The sequence below is a fragment of the Pseudophryne corroboree genome, chromosome 4, assembly GCF_028390025.1.
Source record: "Pseudophryne corroboree isolate aPseCor3 chromosome 4, aPseCor3.hap2, whole genome shotgun sequence".
Taxonomy (NCBI): Eukaryota; Metazoa; Chordata; class Amphibia; order Anura; family Myobatrachidae; genus Pseudophryne; species Pseudophryne corroboree.
The window spans coordinates 880,164,251-880,184,108 of NC_086447.1; the positions used below are offsets into that span (position 1 = coordinate 880,164,251).

General features: G+C 48.5%; 1 protein-coding gene across 1 annotated transcript in view; it reads right to left on the bottom strand.

The window, feature by feature from the left end:
* Positions 1–19,858, bottom strand: part of DNAH8 (dynein axonemal heavy chain 8) — a 1,853,457-nt gene that overhangs the window by 1,237,214 nt on the left and 596,385 nt on the right. Inside the window, exon 22 of the mRNA XM_063918852.1 lies at positions 5,767–5,908. Coding sequence (XP_063774922.1) covers positions 5,767–5,908 — 142 coding nt within the window. The remainder of the gene's footprint in view (positions 1–5,766; positions 5,909–19,858) is intronic.

Consider the following 19,858-nt stretch of genomic DNA (forward strand, 5'->3'; position numbering starts at 1 on the left):
AATCCCCTTTTTCGCTAGGATTCTGCGTTCAACCGCCATGCCGTCAAACGTAACCGCGGTAAGTCTTGAAATACACAGGGCCCCTGCTGCAACAGGTCTTCCCTCAGAGGAAGAGGCCAGGGATCTCCTGTGAGCATCTCTTGTAGATCCGAGTACCAGGCCCTTCGAGGCCAGTCTGGGACAACGAGTATCGTTCGTACTCTTCTTCGTCTTATGATCCTCAACACTTTTGTGATGAGAGGAAGAGGAGGAAACACGTAGACCGATTTGAACACCCACAGTGTTACCAGAGCGTCTACTGCTATTGCCTGAGGGTGCCGAGACCTGGCGCAGTACCTCCGAAGTTTTTTGTTGAGGCGTGACGCCATCATGTCTATTTGAGGAGTTCCCCAAAGACGTGTTACGTCTGCAAAGACTTCTTGATGAAGTCCCCACTCTCCTGGATGGAGATCGTGTCTGCTGAGGAAGTCTGCTTCCCAGTTGTCCACTCCCAAAATGAAGACAGCTGACAGTGCGCTTACATGATTTTCCGCCCAGCGAAGGATCCTTGTGGCTTCCGCCATCGCGACTCTGCTTTTTGTACCGCCTTGGCAGTTCACATGAGCCACTGCTGTGACATTGTCTGATTGAATCAGAACCGGTAGGTTTCGAAGAAAACTCTCCGCTTGTCAAAGGCCGTTGTAAATGGCCCTGAGTTCCAACACATTGATGTGTAGACAGGACTCCTGGTCTGACCAAAGACCCTGAAAATTTTTTCCCTGTGTGACCGCTCCCCATCCTCGGAGGCTCGCGTCCGTGGTAACCAGGATCCAGTCCTGAATTCCGAACCTGCGACCCTCCAGGAGGTGAGCACTTTGCAACCACCACAGGAGGGACACTCTGGTCCCTGGGGACAGAGTTATTTTCCGATGTAAGTGCAGATGGGACCCGGACCACTTGTCCAGAAGGTCCCATTGAAAAGTCCTTGCATGGAACCTTCCGAAGGGAATGGCCTCGTAGGCCGCCACCATTTTCCCCAGAACTCGAGTGCATTGGTGAACTGACACCGTTTTCGGTTTTAGCAGGTCTCTGACCATGTTCTGTATGTCTTGGGCTTTCTCCATTGGGAGAAAGACCTTCATTTGTTCCGTATCCAGTATCATACCTAGGAACAGTAGTCGAGTTGTCGGAATCAACTGTAACTTCGGTAGATTTAGAATCCAACCGTGTTGCTGGAGCACTCTCAGCGAGAGCGCCACACTGCTCAGCAATTTCTCCCTTGATCTCGCTTTAATCAGGAGATCGTCCAAGTATGGGATAATTGTGACTCCATGCTTGCGCAGGATCACCATCATTTCCGCCATTATCTTGGTGAAAATCCTCGGGGCCGTGGAGAGTCCAAACGGCAACGTCTGAAATTGGTAATGACAATCCTGTACAGCGAATCTCAGGTATTCCTGATGGGGGGCATATATGGGGACATGAAGGTACGCATCCTTTATGTCCAGAGACACCATAAACTCCCCCTCCTCCATGTTGGCTATTATCGCTCTGAGAGATTCCATTTTGAATTTGAATCTTTTTATGTACAGGTTTAGGGATTTCAGATTCAAAATAGGTCTGACCGAAACGTCCGGTTTCGGGAATCACAAATAGGGTTGAGTAGTAACGTCTTCCCTGCTGGTGCAGGGGAACCTTGATTATCACTTGCTGTATACACAGCGTTTGAATTGCAGCTAACACTACATCCCATTCCGATGTGGAAGCTGGTAGGGCCGATTTGAAAAATCGGCGCGGGGGCACCTCCTCAAATTCCAATTTGTAACCCTGGGAAACTATTTCCAACACCCAGGGATTCAGGTCCGAACTGACCCAGGCCTGACTGAAAAGTCGAAGACGTGCCCCCACTGGTGCGTACTCCCTCAGGGGAGCCCCAGCGTCATGCTGTGGGTTTTGGAGCAGCCGGGGAGGACTTTTGTTCCTGGGCAACTGCCGAAGCAGGTGCTCTCTTGCCTCTGCCCTTACCTCTGGCAAGGAAAGAGGATCCCAGACCTCATTTGGACTTGTGCGACCGAAAGGACTGCATCTGATAGGGTGTTACTTTCTTTTGCTGTTGGGGAATATATGGTAAAAAATTTGATTTACCTGCTGTAGCTGTGGAAACCAGGTCCGTCAGCCCATCCCCAAACAATACATCACCCTTATAGGGTAGTACTTCCATATGTTTCTTGGAATCCGCATCACCAGTCCATTGGCGAGTCCATAAGGATCTTCTCGCTGAGACAGACATGGCATTGAACCTAGAAGCTAGCAATCCAATGTCCCTTTGAGCATCCCTCATAAATAAGACTGCGTCTTTAATATGGGCTAGAGTTAGGAATATAGTATCCTTATCCATATTATCAAATTGATCTGTCAGCTCATCTGTCCAAGCTGCAATTGCGCTACACACCCATGCCGACGCAATCGTCGGTCTTAGCACAGCACCCGTATGAGAATAAATACACTTTAAGGTAGTTTCTTGCCTGCGATCAGCAGGGTCCTTAAGGGCTGCTGTGTCAGGAGACGGTAACGCCACTTTCTTGGACAAGCGCGTCAGGGCCTTGTCCACAGTGGGGGGTGATTCCCAAATCTCCCTGTCCTGCTTAGGGAAAGGGTATGCCATATAAATTCTTTTGGGGATCTGCGGTCTCTTATCCGGAGTCTCCCAAGCTTTTCCAAAGAATTCATTTAATTCATGAGATGTGGGAAAGTTAATAATCTGTTTCTTTTCCTTAAACATGTGTACCCTTGTGTCGGGGACCGAGGGTTCATCCACAATATGCAACACATCCCTTATTGCCACAATCATACACTGAATGGTTTTAGTCACCCTAGGGTGCAATTTTACTTCGTCATAGTCGACACTGGAATCAGAATCCGTGTCGGTAGTAGTGTCTTGTGTTAAGGGACGCTTTTGAGACTCCGACGGGCCCTGTGAGTCGGTCCAATCCGAGGATTGACCCCCTGATGTCCCCCCTAAATCAGCCTTATCAAGCCTTTTATGTAAAGATGCCACACTTGCATTCAACATATGCCACATGTCCATCCAATCTGGAGTCGGCACCACCGACGGGGACACACCACTCATTTGCTCCACCTCCTCCTTGGAGAAGCCTTCCGCCTCAGACATGTCGACACACACATACCGACACCCCACACACACAGGGATTAACCTATAAGGGGACAAAACCCCAACCAGGTCCTAAGGAGTGACAGAGAGAGAGTATGCCAGCACACACCAGCGCTTAAAAAAACTGGAAAAAATATGTCCAGATAGCGCTTTTTTATCTATAATATGCCAATTCCCACTCACTGCGTCGCTAATGTGCCCCCCTCCTCTTTTTTCCAGCCTGTGAAGTTCAGCAGGGGAGAGACCAGGGAGCCAGCGTTTTCCTCATGCAGCTTCTGTGTAGAAAATGGCACTGGTTAGTGCTGAGGATCAAGCCCCGCCCACCCGACGGCGGGCTTCGGTCCCAGTGATTTTTCAATAAAATGGCGAGGTTTATTGCTGCCCAGGGCGCCCCCCCCCCCCCCCTGCACCCTTCAGTGCTGCTCTGTGTGTGTGTGAGTGGGAGCAATGGCGCGCAGCTTACCGCTGCGCGCCTTACCTCATGAAGATCTGATGTCTTCTGCCGCCTAAGATGTCTTCTGCCTTCTCTATCCGGCTTCTATCTTCGGCATCTGTGAGGAGGACGGCGGCGCGGCTCCGGGACGAACCCCAGGTGAGACCTGTGTTCCGACTCCCTCTGGAGCTAATGTTGTCCAGTAGCCTTAGAAGCAGTGCCCAACTTGACAAGCCAGCTCTGCTTCTCTCTCCTCGGTCCCACGATGCAGGGAGCCTGTTGCCAACAGGACTCCCTGAAAATAAAAAACCTAACAAAATTCTTCTTCCACAGAAAACTCTGGAGAGCTCTCTGCAGTGCACCCATTCTCCTCTGGGCACAAGATCTAACTGAGGTCTGGAGGAGGGGCATAGAGGGAGGAGCCAATGCATACCCATAGTCAAAGTTCTTTTTAGGTGCCCTATCTCCTGCGGAGCCCGTCTATACCCCATGGTCCTTATGGAGTCCCCAGCATCCTCTAGGACGTAAGAGAAACTACATCGTTCGTACGTCGTGCGTGCGCATAGCGCCGCATACGCATGCGCAGAACTGCCTTTTTTGCATGATTGCTGCGCTGCGAACAAATGCAGCTAGCGATCAACTCGGAATGACCCCCTATATCACAATAAACACTAATAATTTCTGTCACGTAGAGGACACAGATCGTGTACAATAGCGACTCTCCCTCTTTGCTACACCCTGTACTAGTTTTCCAACATGTCTTGTGAGGCAGAAAGCGCTGTGTGTGCTGGCTGCTGCTGCATTAAGCAGAGGAAGGCGCCAAAATGCCTCTGGTCCCTGCTCTGAGGTAGTTCCGCCCCCTCTAATGGCGCCGGAGCTACAGTGATTATTTATACTGGCAATGTCTCCTGTTAGGCTTAAATCATCACACAAGTGCTAGTTTTAGCTATTTGAATCCAGTCTCCACGGGGGGCTCTTGCGGGTCCCCCCCAGGAGGGTCCCGTATGTGTCACCCGTGTTCAGCCGCACTTTGAACCGGGGGACCCCCCAGTTTGTACTCATCACAGACGTCACCTTCAGGCATTGTTAGGGGTGTGTGGTATGCTGTGATTGCGACAGCCAATGCGCGGTGTCCCGCTAAACAAACAACCTCTCAGGACGGTAGTCCTGCAGCGGGGAAGCGGCTCTGCACGTCGTAAGGCTGGTGACCCCCCCCCCCCCCCCCAACTCCCACGGTGCAGGTATGCATCCTCTCCTGAGGGCACTTTTTACTAAACTGCCTGTGGGAGGGGGCATACAGGGGAGGAGTCAGCACACCCAGTGAAGAAATTTAAAGTGCACCGGCTCCTTTGGACCCCATCTATACCCCATCGTACTAATGTGTCCCCAATATCCCTTATGGATGCTAGAGAAAGAAGGATTTTATTGTGCGGTGGGTCAATATTAAAAAACTAGGGACATTGTACATACAGTGGCTGTGAGAAGAAAGCAGAGCAGAATCGCATCTGCCAATAAAAAATAAGAACGAGATCAACTGGCAGCTTCTGCCGATTAAAAAAATATGCGGCATGACTATATTCTGTGTGTAATTGTAGCTGTATCTGCATCCGAAATACCAGGTTACAGTTTTTTACAGGAAATACTGAAGCATAGCATTTTGTATGCAGATACAATATTATACAGAATATAAATCAATAAAGAATATAGGTATCATTTTAATCAGCAGAAGCTGCTTGTGCGTCATATTGCATTGCATTGCATGTAAGGTGCATTTTTGCGGAAAGAAAATCACACAAAGATGCTCAACATTATGTGTAACGCATGGTGCAAAGATGTAAGAGGACACATCTGTTTATATACTTTTCTTTAAAGACATAAGACTGTTATTCTTCTACTGGAGTAAGACTGACTTTTACATCAAGTAGTTCACACGAGTGACATTTATACACTCCCTTTTAGGGAGAAAAGAGTATGTTCCACCTAGAGAAATAGTGCTTGATATTTGTTTATTTTGCTATTTATGTGACTGGTGATTATCACTATTTATCAAGCTGCACACCCCCTGCGTGGAGTGCAGGTGATAACAATACTTTTACTGATTTAGCAAAAATAATTTTTGTCTAATGAATAATTCATGATACATATGAGTATTTAAGCACTTATCAAACACCAGACTCAATACCTGGATCTTTGTGGATTTTCTCCATTTGTTTTGTGTGTTTAACTTCATATACAGCTTCAAAGATACAAATAAGCTCTTTCACAGCTTGCTCTATTTGCGCACTCTTGTGATTTATCATTTCTACTCTCTCTTTTGTATAAACCTGAAACATAAGCATTGACAGATTGCTGAAAATATAGAACCTTAGAACCTTAAGAAGAAAATACTGCTGTACTGTAGGTGTTCGCATAATATAGCAGTATGTAGAACTAACAGAGGGGCAGATCTATTAAGCCTGGAGAAGTGATCAAGTGCAAGGTGATAACACACCAGCCAGTCAACTCCTGTCATTTTTCAAATCCAGCCTGGAACTTAAAAGTTAGGAGATGACTGGCTGGTGCTTTATCACCTTCCACTTTATCACTTCACCAGGCTTAATAAATCTGCCCCAGAGTTAAAGGGGGTACACACGGAGAGATCCGTGTTTAAAATCTAAGCAATCTGACTAAATTGCTTAGAAGTTGAGCACGGATCTCTCGTGTGTATGGCCCCCAGCGATAGCGATGCGCGACTCCGCGCGTCGATATCGCCGGTGCTAGATTGGCCTGCAGGCAGGCACAATCTAGCACATCGCTCATTTCACCGCTGGGTGAAATGAGCGCCCGTCCCGCCTCCCTCGCTCAGCACACATCGCGCTGTGCTGAGCGGGGGGAGAGATGTGTGCTGAGCGGTCTGTGACAGATCGCTCAGCACACATCTCTCCAGTGTGTACTGGCCTTTAGGTAGTGACCTCATTTATCAACGTGAAAAAACTTGTTGCGTATGATAAATGGTGCTCCAGCCAATCAGCTCCTAACTGTCATGTGTTCCACTCCTGTCATGTGTTTCAAAAATTACAGTTGGGAGTTGATTGGCTGAGGCACCATTTATCACACAATGAGTTTTATTATTCACAATGCGCTTGTTGATAAATGGGCCCCTATATATCCAGGGGGAGATGTACTAAGCCTTGGAGAGTGATAGAGAGATATATTACCAGCCAATCAGCTCCTAACTGTCATGTTACCAGCTGTGTTTGAAAAGTGACAGTTAAGAGCTGATTGGTTGGGCGTTTTATCTCTCTCCACTTTGTCCCTCTCCAAGGCTTAGTACATCTGCCCCGCAATAAACTATTCAGATTTGGATCCGCATTTATATACTGCTCAAAACAGGACCAATGCAATGCAGTAAGCTCTGAAGGAGAGCATTGGACTAGAGAGGAGTCTTTTCCATTTTGCCACCTTTCATTGGTGAATTCTGTATGTGAATCGTGCAGGGATATAATGCAAACATTACATCATTTACAATCATAATGGCTTATAGACAAACTAATTTGCATATAGCTGGCCTATTATACACTACGGGGGTCATTCCGAGTTGATCATAGCTGTGCTAAATTTAGCAGATAACCTGGTTTTAATAGAGGTTTATACATTTCATCAGATTTTCTTCACATCATTGTATGAGCATTTTGATAAAGTACCCCTGATTAAGTCCCGATAGGGACGAAATGCGTTGGGTCGATCAGTTGTTCTACTTCTGTATTGTATGTTTCAGCAAAGAAATACACTAAAAACTGAATGTAAAACCGATATAACCGAAGACGTCCTCTGTAAAATCACAAAGACGTACTATGTTTTATTCTGTACTTTTATGAATAAATTTTATTCTATGTAATTGAAAATTGTTTTGTTTTAAACTGATGTACTAATATTATCAAAACAGTACCATACATGTAAGCGCTCTCTGATCTGTATGTTTGATATATATATACAGTGCCTTGCTAAAGTATTCACCCCCCTTGGCTTTTTACATATTTTGTTACATTACAACCTGTAATTTAATTTATTTATTTTTTATCTGAATTTTATGTGATGGATATGCACAAAAAAGTTGGTGAAGTGAAATGAGAAAAATGTATCTAAAAAATTATTTTTATAAATAAAAATCTGAAAATTGGGATGTGCATATGTTTTCACCCCCTTTGCTATGAAGCCCCTCCAAAGTTCTGGTGCAACCAATTACCTTTAGAAGTCACATAATTAGTGAAATGAAGTCCACCTGTGTGCAATCTAAGTGTCACATGATCTGTCAGTATAAAGTAAACACACCTTTTCTGAAAGGCCCCAGAAGCTACAACACCACTAAGCAGGAGGCATCACACCAGGGGCGTCTCTAAAGAGGAGATCCGTGTGCAGACTCCGTGTGTGGGCCCCCTCCTCTCCCGTAGCCATCGTGCCGCTGCTAGCGCTCTGAGCGCTGTAGACTTTGGCACAGAGCCAGAGTCTACAGCGCATGCGCAGGACTTCCGAAAAATGGCCACCGCTCCATTTTTTTGGAGTCCTGCGCATGCGCTGTAGACTCTGGCACTGTGCCAAAGTCTACAGCGCTCAGAGCGCTAGCAGCGGCACGATGGCTACGGGAGAGGAGGGAGCACACACACGGTCAGCGATGGACTCCGGAAAGGTAAGTATAGGAGAAATGGGTGCAGTGTGTGAGGTGTGGGCCCCCCCTGGACTCAGGGGCCCGTGTGCACCGCACACACTGCACCCATTATAGAAACGCCAATGCATCACACCATGAAGACCAAGGAGCTCTCCAAACAAGTCAGGGACAAAGTTGTTGAGAAGTTATAAAAAAATATCCAAATCTTTGATTATCCTCCGGAGTAGCATCAAATCCGTCATCTTCAAATGGAAAGAACATGGTACCACAACAAACCTGCCAAGAGAGGGCCGGCCACAAAAACTCACAGACCGGGCAAGGAGGGCATTAATCAGAGAGGCAGCATAGAGACCAAAGGTAACCCTGAAGGAGCTGCAGAGTTCCACAGCGGAGACTGGTGTCTTTGCGCATGTGACTACAATAAGCCGCACACTCCATAGAGCTGGGCTTTATGGAAGAGTGGCCAGAAAAAATAAGAATTTACTTACGGTTATTCTATTTCTCGTAGTCCGTAGTGGATGCTGGGAACTCCGTAAGGATCATGGGGAACAGACGGGCTCCGCAGGAGACTGGGCACTCTAAGAAAGAATTAGGACTACTGGTGTGCACTGGCTCCTCCCTCTATGCCCCTCCTCCAGAACCCAGTTAGGGAAACTGTGCCCGGAAGAGCTGACACAATAAGGAAAGGATTTGGAATACCGGGTAAGACTCATACCAGCCACACCAATCACACCGTACAACTCGTGATACTATACCCAGTTAACAGTATGAATAACAACTGAGCCTCACGAACAGATGGCTCATAACAATAACCCTTTAGTTAGGCAATAACTATATACAAGTATTGCAGACAATCCGCACTTGGGATGGGCGCCCAGCATCCACTACGGACTACGAGAAATAGAATGACCAGTGAGTAAATTCTTATTATTTTAGAATTTTGCAAACGTGTTTGATCCCGACCAGGTAGCAGCTCGGCAAAGTTGTAAAGCCGAGACCCCTCGGGCAGCCGCCCAAGAAGAGCCCACCTTCCTCGTGGAATGGGCTTTGACTGATTTAGGATGCGGCAGTGCCGCCGCAGAATGTGCAAGTTGAATCGTGGAGCAGATCCAGCGAGCAATAGTCTGCTTAGAAGCAGGAGCACCCAACTTGTTGGGTGCATGCAGGATAAACAGCGAGTCAGTCTTTCTGACTCTAGCCGTCCTGGAAACATAGATTTTCAGGGCCCGGACTACGTCCAGCAACTTGGAAGCCTCCAAGTCCTGAGTAGCCGCAGGCACCACAATAGGTTGGTTCAAGTGAAACGCTGATACCACCTTAGGGAGGAATTGGGGACGCGTCCTCAATTCTGCTCTGTCCATATGGAAGATCAGATAGGGGCTTTTACAGGACAAAGCCGCCAATTCTGACACCCGCCTAGCCGAAGCCAAGGCCAAAAGCATGACCACTTTCCACGTGAGTGTCACGATCCGGGTATCTGGACGCCATTTCTTACCCATCAGATGCCTCCTAAGGCTGGCTCAGCGCTCCAGGACCGGATACCATCTGTTATCTTGATGTGCATATTCCCGCATCCTCTCCTGTCTCTCTGGACGCTGTCACAGTAACGCCTTATACATCTGGCATGGCGTCTCCCGCGGCCTCCGCCGCCGTTCCTGAGCTTCTGCATTCAGAGTGGCGATTACGTCAGCCGCGGCCTCCGCTGTGTCCGCGTGGTTGGATGTGCACCTGTCAGCCTGGCGTCTCCTGTCTCCGGTGGCCGGCGCCGCCATTACTGTTTTCCAGACCACATGGATTACAAACCAAACTTCCCTCCAAGTGTCTGCATGGGCGCAGCCATCTTGGATTCTGTCATCTGATCATATTCACCAATCTGCTGTCTGTATTATTAATTTGCATAATTGCCTAGCCAATGCCTTCCTTGCTGCAGGTATAAATAGGTTGTGCCTGAGCAAGGAAGGCGTCAGTGCTTTGGTTGTCAAACCTAGTTCCAGTTTGTCTCTCTTCTGTGAATGTCTTCCAGGTTCCAGCTCCTGTCTCCAGACTTCTGCTATAGAGACCCGCACCAGCATTCCATCTGCGGTGTAGCCTGACTCTCCGATCCATACTGGACTCACCTGTTTCCAGCTACAACATCACCTGCTTCCAGCTCAGCTTCCAGCAGTGTACAGCTTCTCTTAAAGGGCCGGTGTCCTTTCTGCAGTTTACCACTCTCCACCGGTATTATTATTTCTCCGCTCTCAAATTCTACATTTCATCTACATTGCATCGCTCTCAAGCTTTATTTATTATTTAACTGGTTCCAGCCAGTATCCACTCCGTGCCAACACCTGTCTGGTTCTAACCAGTACCCACAGCAGCATTTTATCTACAGCAGTCCAGCTTTCCCTGGAACACCAGCTGGTACGATCCTGGGCTTTCCTCATTGCTACAGTTGAGCCTGGTAAGGACTTTCCAACTTGCAGATAATAAGAACTGTCTCATACCACCAGAGCTCTGTGGCCCCTGCCACCCTGTAGTACCCAGGAACTGTATTATTATTTCTCTGCTGATTTTTATGTTACTTTTTACTGCTACTGTGATGCATGGAGTTTGTCATAAATAAATATCATTGACTTTTACTCAAGTTGTCGTGGTCACGCCTTCGGGCGGTTTCTCTTCATGTTACTTACATGTCCAGGGGTCTGATACAACCTCCCAGGTTCCGGTACATCTCAGCCCCTACAACTGAGGCTGCCTTCCGTCAGCTCAGGCCCTCAGTTGTGACAGTAAGCACTGACCAAATGAATCCAGCCGGAGACCAGGATCAAGCGGCCAGGCCGATGCAAGAACTGGCAGCCCGACTTGAACATCAGGAGGCTGCACAGGGCCACATCATCCGCTGTCTCCAGGATCTCTCTACTCGGCTGGATGGGATTCAGACAACTCTCCGTGGATCAGGCGCATCTGGGGCGTCAACCACAGTGACTCCAACTATAACCCCACCCACCTTACCCGTTTCTGCTCCACGTCTTCATCTTCCAACGCCAGCAAAATTTGACGGATCTCCAAGATTCTGCAGGGGATTTCTCAACCAGTGTGAGATTCAGTTTGAGCTACAACCTGGCAATTTTCCCAGTGACCGTACAAAAATTGCCTACATCATCTCTCTTCTCAGTGGCTCAGCCCTTGACTGGGCATCACCGTTATGGGAGAGGTCCGACACCCTGCTATCTTCTTACACTGCATTCGTGTCAACATTCAGGCGCATCTTCGATGAGCCAGGCCGGGTAACTTCAGCTTCGTCTGAGATTCTCCGTTTACGCCAGGGATCACATACTGTAGGACAATATCTTATACAGTTCCAGATCCTGGCATCCGAACTGGCATGGAACGACGAGGCCCTGTATGCTGCATTCTGGCATGGTTTATCTGAGTGCATTAAAGACGAGTTAGCTACCAGAGACTTACCCTCCAAGTTAGATGAGCTAATCTCACTTTGTACAAAAGTTGACTTACGTTTCAGAGAGAGAGCAACTGAGCGTGGAAGATCATCTGCTCCAAAATCTTCTGCTCCTCCTCCTCGCCAACTGTCACCAACTAAAGATGAGCCCATGCAAATTGGCCGTTCCCGTTTAACTCCTGCTGAGCGCCGAAGACGTCTCTCCGAGTCTCTCTGTCTTTATTGTGCAGCTCCGTCTCACACCATTAATGCTTGTCCCAAACGTCCGGGACTCCAGACCCTAGCTCGCCAAGGAGAGGGCCGGCTAGGAGTAATGATCTCCTCTCCATCCCCTCAAGATTGTAATCTCCCAGTCTCGCTTCAAGTTGCTCAACGTTATCAGAACGTCATTGCCCTCCTTGATTCCGGAGCAGCTGGGAACTTTATTACCGAAGCCTATGTTAAACGGTGGTCCCTACCCACCGAGAGACTTCCTTCCTCCTTTTCCTTAACTGCCGTGGATGGCAGTAAAATTTTTGATACAGTTATTGCTCTAAGGACTCTACCAGTTCGTCTGAGAGTGGGAGTTCTTCATTCCGAACTTATTTCACTTTTAGTGATTCCAAGAGCCACACATCCTGTGGTCCTGGGCCTTCCATGGCTCCGTCTTCACAATCCTACAATTGATTGGACGACTACGCAAATCCTGGCATGGGGTCCCTCCTGTGCTGAGACATGTTTGTTTAAAGTGTTGCCTGTCTGTTCTTCCTCCCCCAGGTCGTCTGATGTTCCACCTCCTCCATATCAAGATTTCACGGATGTGTTCAGTAAGGCTTCTGCTGATATCCTTCCTCCTCATAGAGAATGGGACTGCCCGATTGATCTCGTTCCAGGGAAGGTTCCACCTCGAGGCCGAACTTATCCGTTGTCTCTGCCCGAGACGCATTCTATGGAGGAATACATTAAAGAGAACCTAGCAAAGGGGTTCATTCGACCTTCTTCTTCTCCAGCCGGCGCAGGCTTCTCTTTTGTAAAAAAGAAAGATGGTGGTCTGCGGCCGTGCATCGACTACAGAGGTTTGAACGACATTACCATCAAGAACCGCTATCCTTTACCCCTGATTACTGAGCTCTTTGACAGAGTTAGCGGAGCTACCATCTTTACAAAGCTGGACTTGAGAGGTGCATACAATCTCATCCGGATCCGTGAGGGTGACGAGTGGAAGACCGCATTTAACACCCGTGACGGACATTATGAGTACCTCGTCATGCCCTTCGGATTGAGCAATGCTCCAGCTGTCTTCCAGCATTTCGTCAATGAGATCTTCAGAGACATTCTATACCGTCATGTCGTGGTCTATCTAGATGATATCCTCATTTTTGCCAACAATTTAGAGGAACATCGTTTTTGGGTAAAGGAGGTTCTGTCCCGTCTCCGTGTCAATCATCTCTATTGCAAATTAGAGAAATGCGTCTTTGAAGTCAAGTCCATTCCGTTTCTAGGGTACATTGTGTCCGGTTCCGGACTAGAGATGGATCCTGAGAAACTACAAGCAATCCAGAATTGGCCGGTACCCTTAACCCTCAAAGGGGTCCAGAGGTTCTTAGGGTTCGCCAATTATTACCGAAAGTTTATACGAGACTTTTCCACCATTGTGGCGCCTATTACTGCTTTCACCAAGAAGGGTGCTAACCCGTCCAAGTGGTCTGAAGAAGCCATGCAAGCTTTTCATCTTTTAAAACAGAGGTTCATCTCTGCGCCTGTCCTGAAACAGCCTGACATCGACTCTCCTTTCATCTTAGAGGTGGATGCCTCCTCCGTTGGAGTAGGAGCGGTGTTATCTCAGAGGGCTAAAGATGGCCATTTACATCCTTGCAGTTTCTTCTCACGGAAGTTCTCCCCAGCGGAACGCAACTATGCCATTGGCGACCAGGAGTTGCTAGCCATCAAGCTCGCTCTAGAGGAGTGGAGATATCTGTTGGAGGGAGCTTCTCATTCAATCACCATCCTTACAGACCACAAGAACCTTCTATATCTGAAAGGCGCACAATGTCTCAATCCTCGTCAGGCCAGATGGGCACTTTTCTTTTCCAGGTTCGACTTTAAACTCCAGTTCTGTCCGGGCTCTCAGAATCGCAAGGCCGATGCCCTTTCCCGCTCATGGGAGCAAGAAAATGAGTCAGAGTCTTCAGACAAGCATCCTATTATAAATCCGTTGGCATTCTCCACGGTAGGGATGGACTCTACGCCCCCATCAGGGAAAAGTTTTGTGAAGCCGACACTAAGGAAGAAGCTCATGCATTGGGCCCATGCTTCCCGCTTTGCCGGACATACAGGTATCCAAAAAACCCTGGAGTTTATCTCTAGGTCCTATTGGTGGCCAACTCTGAAAAAGGACGTTTTGGAGTTTATTGCATCTTGCCCAAAGTGTGCTCAACATAAAGTATCCCGCCAGTCGCCTGCGGGGCAACTGGTTCCACTATCTGTTCCCCGTCAACCATGGACCCATTTGTCGATGGATTTTATTACAGATTTGCCCATGTGCAACAAGTTCAATACCATCTGGGTGGTAGTTGACCGGTTCACCAAGATGGCACACTTCATTCCTCTCACCGGTCTTCTGTCAGCTTCCAAGTTGGCTCAAGTATTCATACAAGAGATCTTCCGACTCCACGGTCTTCCAGAAGAAATTATCTCAGATCGAGGAGTTCAATTCACAGCCAAATTCTGGCGAAGTTTATGTCAAGTGTCCTCCAAGTCAAGCTAAAGTTTTCCACGGCTTACCATCCTCAGACCAATGGTCAGACTGAGAGGGTGAATCAGGACTTGGAGTCCTTCCTCCGCATCTATGTGTCCTCCTCTCAAGATGACTGGGTTCAATTACTTCCCTGGGCCGAGTTCTGTCATAACAACCAGTATCATTCTTCATCTTCTTCAACACCATTCTTCACCAACTTTGGATTCCACCCTAAAGTCCCTGAGTTCCAACCGCTTCCAGCAACTTCTGTTCCCGCAGTGGATATCACCTTGCATCAGTTTGCCAATATCTGGAAGAGCGTACGATCAGCTCTGCTCAAGGCATCGTTCAGGTACAAGAAGTTTGCGGATAAGAAGCGTCGAGCAGTTCCTGCTCTCAAGGTGGGAGATCGGGTATGGTTATCCACGAAGAATTTGAGGTTGAGAGTTCCCAGTATGAAGTTTGCACCTCGCTTCATCGGTCCTTTTAAAATTGATCAAGTCATCAATCCTGTTGCTTACAGACTCCAGTTACCTCCTTTCTTAAAAATACCCAGGACATTCCATGTTTCCCTGTTGAAACCGTTAATCTTGAATCGGTTTCATTCCTCACTTCCTCCAACTCCGAAAGTCCAAACTCAACGAGGCGTTGAGTATGAAGTGGCCAAGATCCTGGACTCACGTCACCGTTACGGTCGACTTCAGTATCTTATTGACTGGAAGGGTTATGGCCCTGAGGAACGTTCATGGACCAATGCTTCTGATGTCCATGCTCCTGCCTTGGTCCGGAGATTCCATTCCAAGTTTCCTCAAAAGCCAAAGAAGTGTCCTGGGGCCACTCCTAAAGGGGGGGGTGCTGTCACGATCCGGGTATCTGGACGCCATTTCTTACCCATCAGATGCCTCCTAAGGCTGGCTCAGCGCTCCAGGACCGGATCCCATCTGTTATCCTGATGTGCATATTCCCGCATCCTCTCCTGTCTCTCTGGACGCTGTCACAGTAACGCCTTATACATCTGGCATGGCGTCTCCCGCGGCCTCCGCTGCCGTTCCTGAGCTTCTGCATTCAGAGTGGCGATTACGTCAGCCGCGGCCTCCGCTGTGTCCGCGTGGTTGGATGTGCACCTGTCAGCCTGGCGTCTCCTGTCTCCGGTGGCCGGCGCCGCCATTACTGTTTTCCAGACCACATGGATTACAAACCAAACTTCCCTCCAAGTGTCTGCATGGGCGCAGCCATCTTGGATTCTGTCATCTGATCATATTCACCAATCTGCTGTCTGTATTATTAATTTGCATAATTGCCTAGCCAATGCCTTCCTTGCTGCAGGTATAAATAGGTTGTGCCTGAGCAAGGAAGGCGTCAGTGCTTTGGTTGTCAAACCTAGTTCCAGTTTGTCTCTCTTCTGTGAATGTCTTCCAGGTTCCAGCTCCTGTCTCCAGACTTCTGCTATAGAGACCCGCACCAGCATTCCATCTGCGGTGTAGCCTGACTCTCCGATCCATACTGGACTCACCTGTTTCCAGCTACAACATCACCTGCTTCCAGCTCAGCTTCCAGCAGTGTACAGCTTCTCTTAAAGGGCCGGTGTCCTTTCTGCAGTTTACCACTCTCCACCGGTATTATTATTTCTCCGCTCTCAAATTCTACATTTCATCTACATTGCATCGCTCTCAAGCTTTATTTATTATTTAACTGGTTCCAGCCAGTATCCACTCCGTGCCAACACCTGTCTGGTTCTAACCAGTACCCACAGCAGCATTTTATCTACAGCAGTCCAGCTTTCCCTGGAACACCAGCTGGTACGATCCTGGGCTTTCCTCATTGCTACAGTTGAGCCTGGTAAGGACTTTCCAACTTGCAGATAATAAGAACTGTCTCATACCACCAGAGCTCTGTGGCCCCTGCCACCCTGTAGTACCGAGGAACTGTATTATTATTTCTCTGCTGATTTTTATGTTACTTTTTACTGCTACTGTGATGCATGGAGTTTGTCATAAATAAATATCATTGACTTTTACTCAAGTTGTCGTGGTCACGCCTTCGGGCGGTTTCTCTTCATGTTACTTACATGTCCAGGGGTCTGATACAACCTCCCAGGTTCCGGTACATCTCAGCCCCTACAACTGAGGCTGCCTTCCGTCAGCTCAGGCCCTCAGTTGTGACAGTGAGATATTTTAATTCCACGGTCTGAAGTGGCTCAAACCAATGTGATTTTAGGAAATCCAACACCACGTTGAGATCCCAAGGTGCCACTGGGGGCACAAAAGGGGGCTGAATATGCAGCACTCCCTTAACAAACGTCTGAACTTCAGGCAGTGAAGCCAGTTCTTTTTGAGAGAAAATAGACAGGGCCGAAATCTGGACTTTAATGGATCCCAATTTTAGGCCCATAGTCACTCCTGACTGTAGGAAGTGCAGAAAACGACCCAGCTGAAATTCTTCTGTGGGGGCCTTCATAGCCTCACACCAAGCAACATATTTTCGCCATATGCGGTGATAATGTTTTGCTGTCACATCCTTCCTAGCTTTTATCAGCGTAGGAATGACTTCAACCGGAATGCCCTTTTCCATCAGGATCCGGCGTTCAACCGCCATGCCGTCAAACGCAGCCGCGGTAAGTCTTGGAACAGACAGGGCCCCTGATGTAGCAGGTCCTGTCTGAGAGGCAGAGGCCAAGGGTCCTCTGAGATCATTTCTTGCAGTTCCGGGTACCAAGTCCTTCTTGGCCAATCCGGAACGATGAGTATAGTTCTTACTCCTCTCTTTCTTATTTCTTATTCTTTCTGTTCTGTGTCCAGAATCATACCCAAGAACAGCAGACGCGTCGTAGGAACCAGCTGCGACTTTGGGATATTCAGAATCCAGCCGTGCTGTTGTAGCACTTCCTGAGATAGTGCTACTCCGACCAACAACTGCTCCATGGACCTCGCCTTTATAAGGAGATCGTCCAAGTATGGGATAATTAGAACTCCCTTCTTTCGAAGGAGTATCATCATTTCGGCCATTACCTTGGTAAATACCCTCGGTGCCGTGGACAGACCAAACGGCAACGTCTGGAATTGGTAATGGCAGTCTTGTACCACAAATCGGAGGTACACCTGGTGAGGTGGGTAAATGGGGACATGCAGGTACGCATCCTTGATGTCCAGTGATACCATGTAATCCCCTTCTTCCAGGCTTGCAATAACCGCCCTGAGCGAATCCATTTTGAACTTGAACCTTCTTATAAAAGTGTTCAAGGATTTTAAATTTAGAATGGGTCTCACCGAACCGTCTGGTTTCGGTACCACAAACATTGTGGAATAGTAACCCCGTCCCTGTTGAAGGAGGGGAACTTTTATTATCACCTGCTGGAGGAACAGCTTGTGAATTGCCGCCAGCACCACCTCCCTGTCCGGGGGAGTAGCTGGCAAGGCTGATCTGAGGTAACGGCAAGGGGGAGACGTCTCGAATTCCAGCTTGTATCCCTGAGATACCACTTGTAGAACCCAGGGATCCACCTGTGAGCGAACCCACCGGTCGCTGAAGTTCCGGAGACGGGCCCCCACCGCACCTGACTCCACCAGTGGAGCCCCAACGTCATGCGGTGGATTTAGTGGAAGCAGGGAAGGATTTCTGTTCTTGGGAACTGGCTGTATGGTGCAGCTTTTTCCCTCTACCCCTGCCTCTGGGCAGAAAGGACGCGCCTTTAACCCGCTTGCCTTTCTGGGGCCGAAAGGACTGTACCTGATAATACGGTGCTTTCTTTGGCTGTGAGGGAACCTGGGGTAAAAATGTCGACTTCCCAGCTGTCGCTGTGGAAACGAGGTCCGAGAGACCATCCCCAAACAATTCCTCACCCTTGTAAGGCAAAACCTCCATGTGCCTTTTAGAATCCGCATCACCTGTCCACTGCCGAGTCCATAATACTCTCCTGGCAGAAATGGACATTGCATTTATTCTAGATGCCAGCCGGCAAATATCCCTCTGTGCATCTCTCATGTATAAGACTACGTCTTTAATATGCTCTATGGTTAGCAATATAGTGTCCCTGTCAAGGGAATCAATATTATCAGACAGGGAATCCGACCACGCTGCTGCAGCACTGCACATCTATGCTGAAGCAATGGCAGGTCTCAGTATAGTACCTGAGTGTGTATATACAGACTTCAGGATAGCCTCCTGCTTTCTATCCGCAGGCTCCTTTAAGGCGGCCGTATCCTGAGACGGTAGTGCCACCTTTTTTGACAAGCGTGTGAGCGCTTTATCCACCCTCGGGGATGTCTCCCAACGTACCCTGTCCTCTGGCGGGAAAGGGTACGCCATTAGTAACTTTTTAGAAATCACTAATTTTTTATCAGGGGATGCCCACGCTTCTTCACACACTTCATTTAACTCATCTGAAGGGGGAAAAACCACTGGTTGCTTTTTCTCCCCAAACATAATACCCTTTTTAGTGGTACCTGGGTTAATGTCAGAAATGTGCAACACATTTTTCATTGCCGTAATCATGCAACGGATAGCCTTAGTGGAATGTACATTAGTCTCGTCGTCGTCGACACTGGAGTCAGACTCCGTGTCGACATCTGTGTCTGCCATCTGAGGTAGCGGGCGTTTTTGAGCCCCTGATGGCCTTTGAGACGCCTGGGCAGGCACTGGCTGAGAAGCCGGCTGTCCCACAGCTGTTATGTCATCAAACCTTTTATGTAAGGAGTTGACACTGTCGGTTAATACCTTCCACATATCCATCCACTCTGGTGTCGACCCCGCAGGGGGTGACATCACATTTATCGGCACCTGCTCCGCCTCCACATAAGCCTCCTCATCAAACACGTCGACACAGCCGTACCGACACACCGCACACACACAGGGAATGCTCTGACTGAGGACAGGACCCCACAAAGTCCTTTGGGGAGACAGAGAGAGAGTATGCCAGCACACACCACAGCGCTATATAACACAGGGATTTTACACTACACAAAGTGATTTTCCCTATAGCAGCTATAATACACAGTATTGCGCCTAAATTTAGTGCCCCCCCTCTCTTTTTTACCCTATTGAGCCTGGAAACTGCAGGGGAGAGCCTGGGGAGCGTCCTTCCAGCGGAGCTGTGAAGAGGAAATGGCGCCAGTGTGCTGAGGGAGATAGCCCCGGCCCTTTTTCGGCGGGCATCTCCAGCTCTTTATATTAATATTATGGCAGGGGATTTTTACACATATATAGTTTATTAGACTATATTACGTGTTTTTTGCCATTTTTAAGGTAATCTAATTGCAGCCCAGGGTGCCCCCCCCCCCCCCCCTCCAGCGCCCTGCACCCATCAGTGACCGGAGTATGTGGTGTGCATGGGGAGCAATGGCGCACAGCTGCAGTGCTGTGCGCTACCTTAATGAAGACCGGAGTCTTCAGCCGCCGATTTTCTCCTCGGAATCTTCCGTCTTCTGGCTCTGCAAGGGGGACGGCGGCGCGGCTCCGGGACCGGACGACCGAGG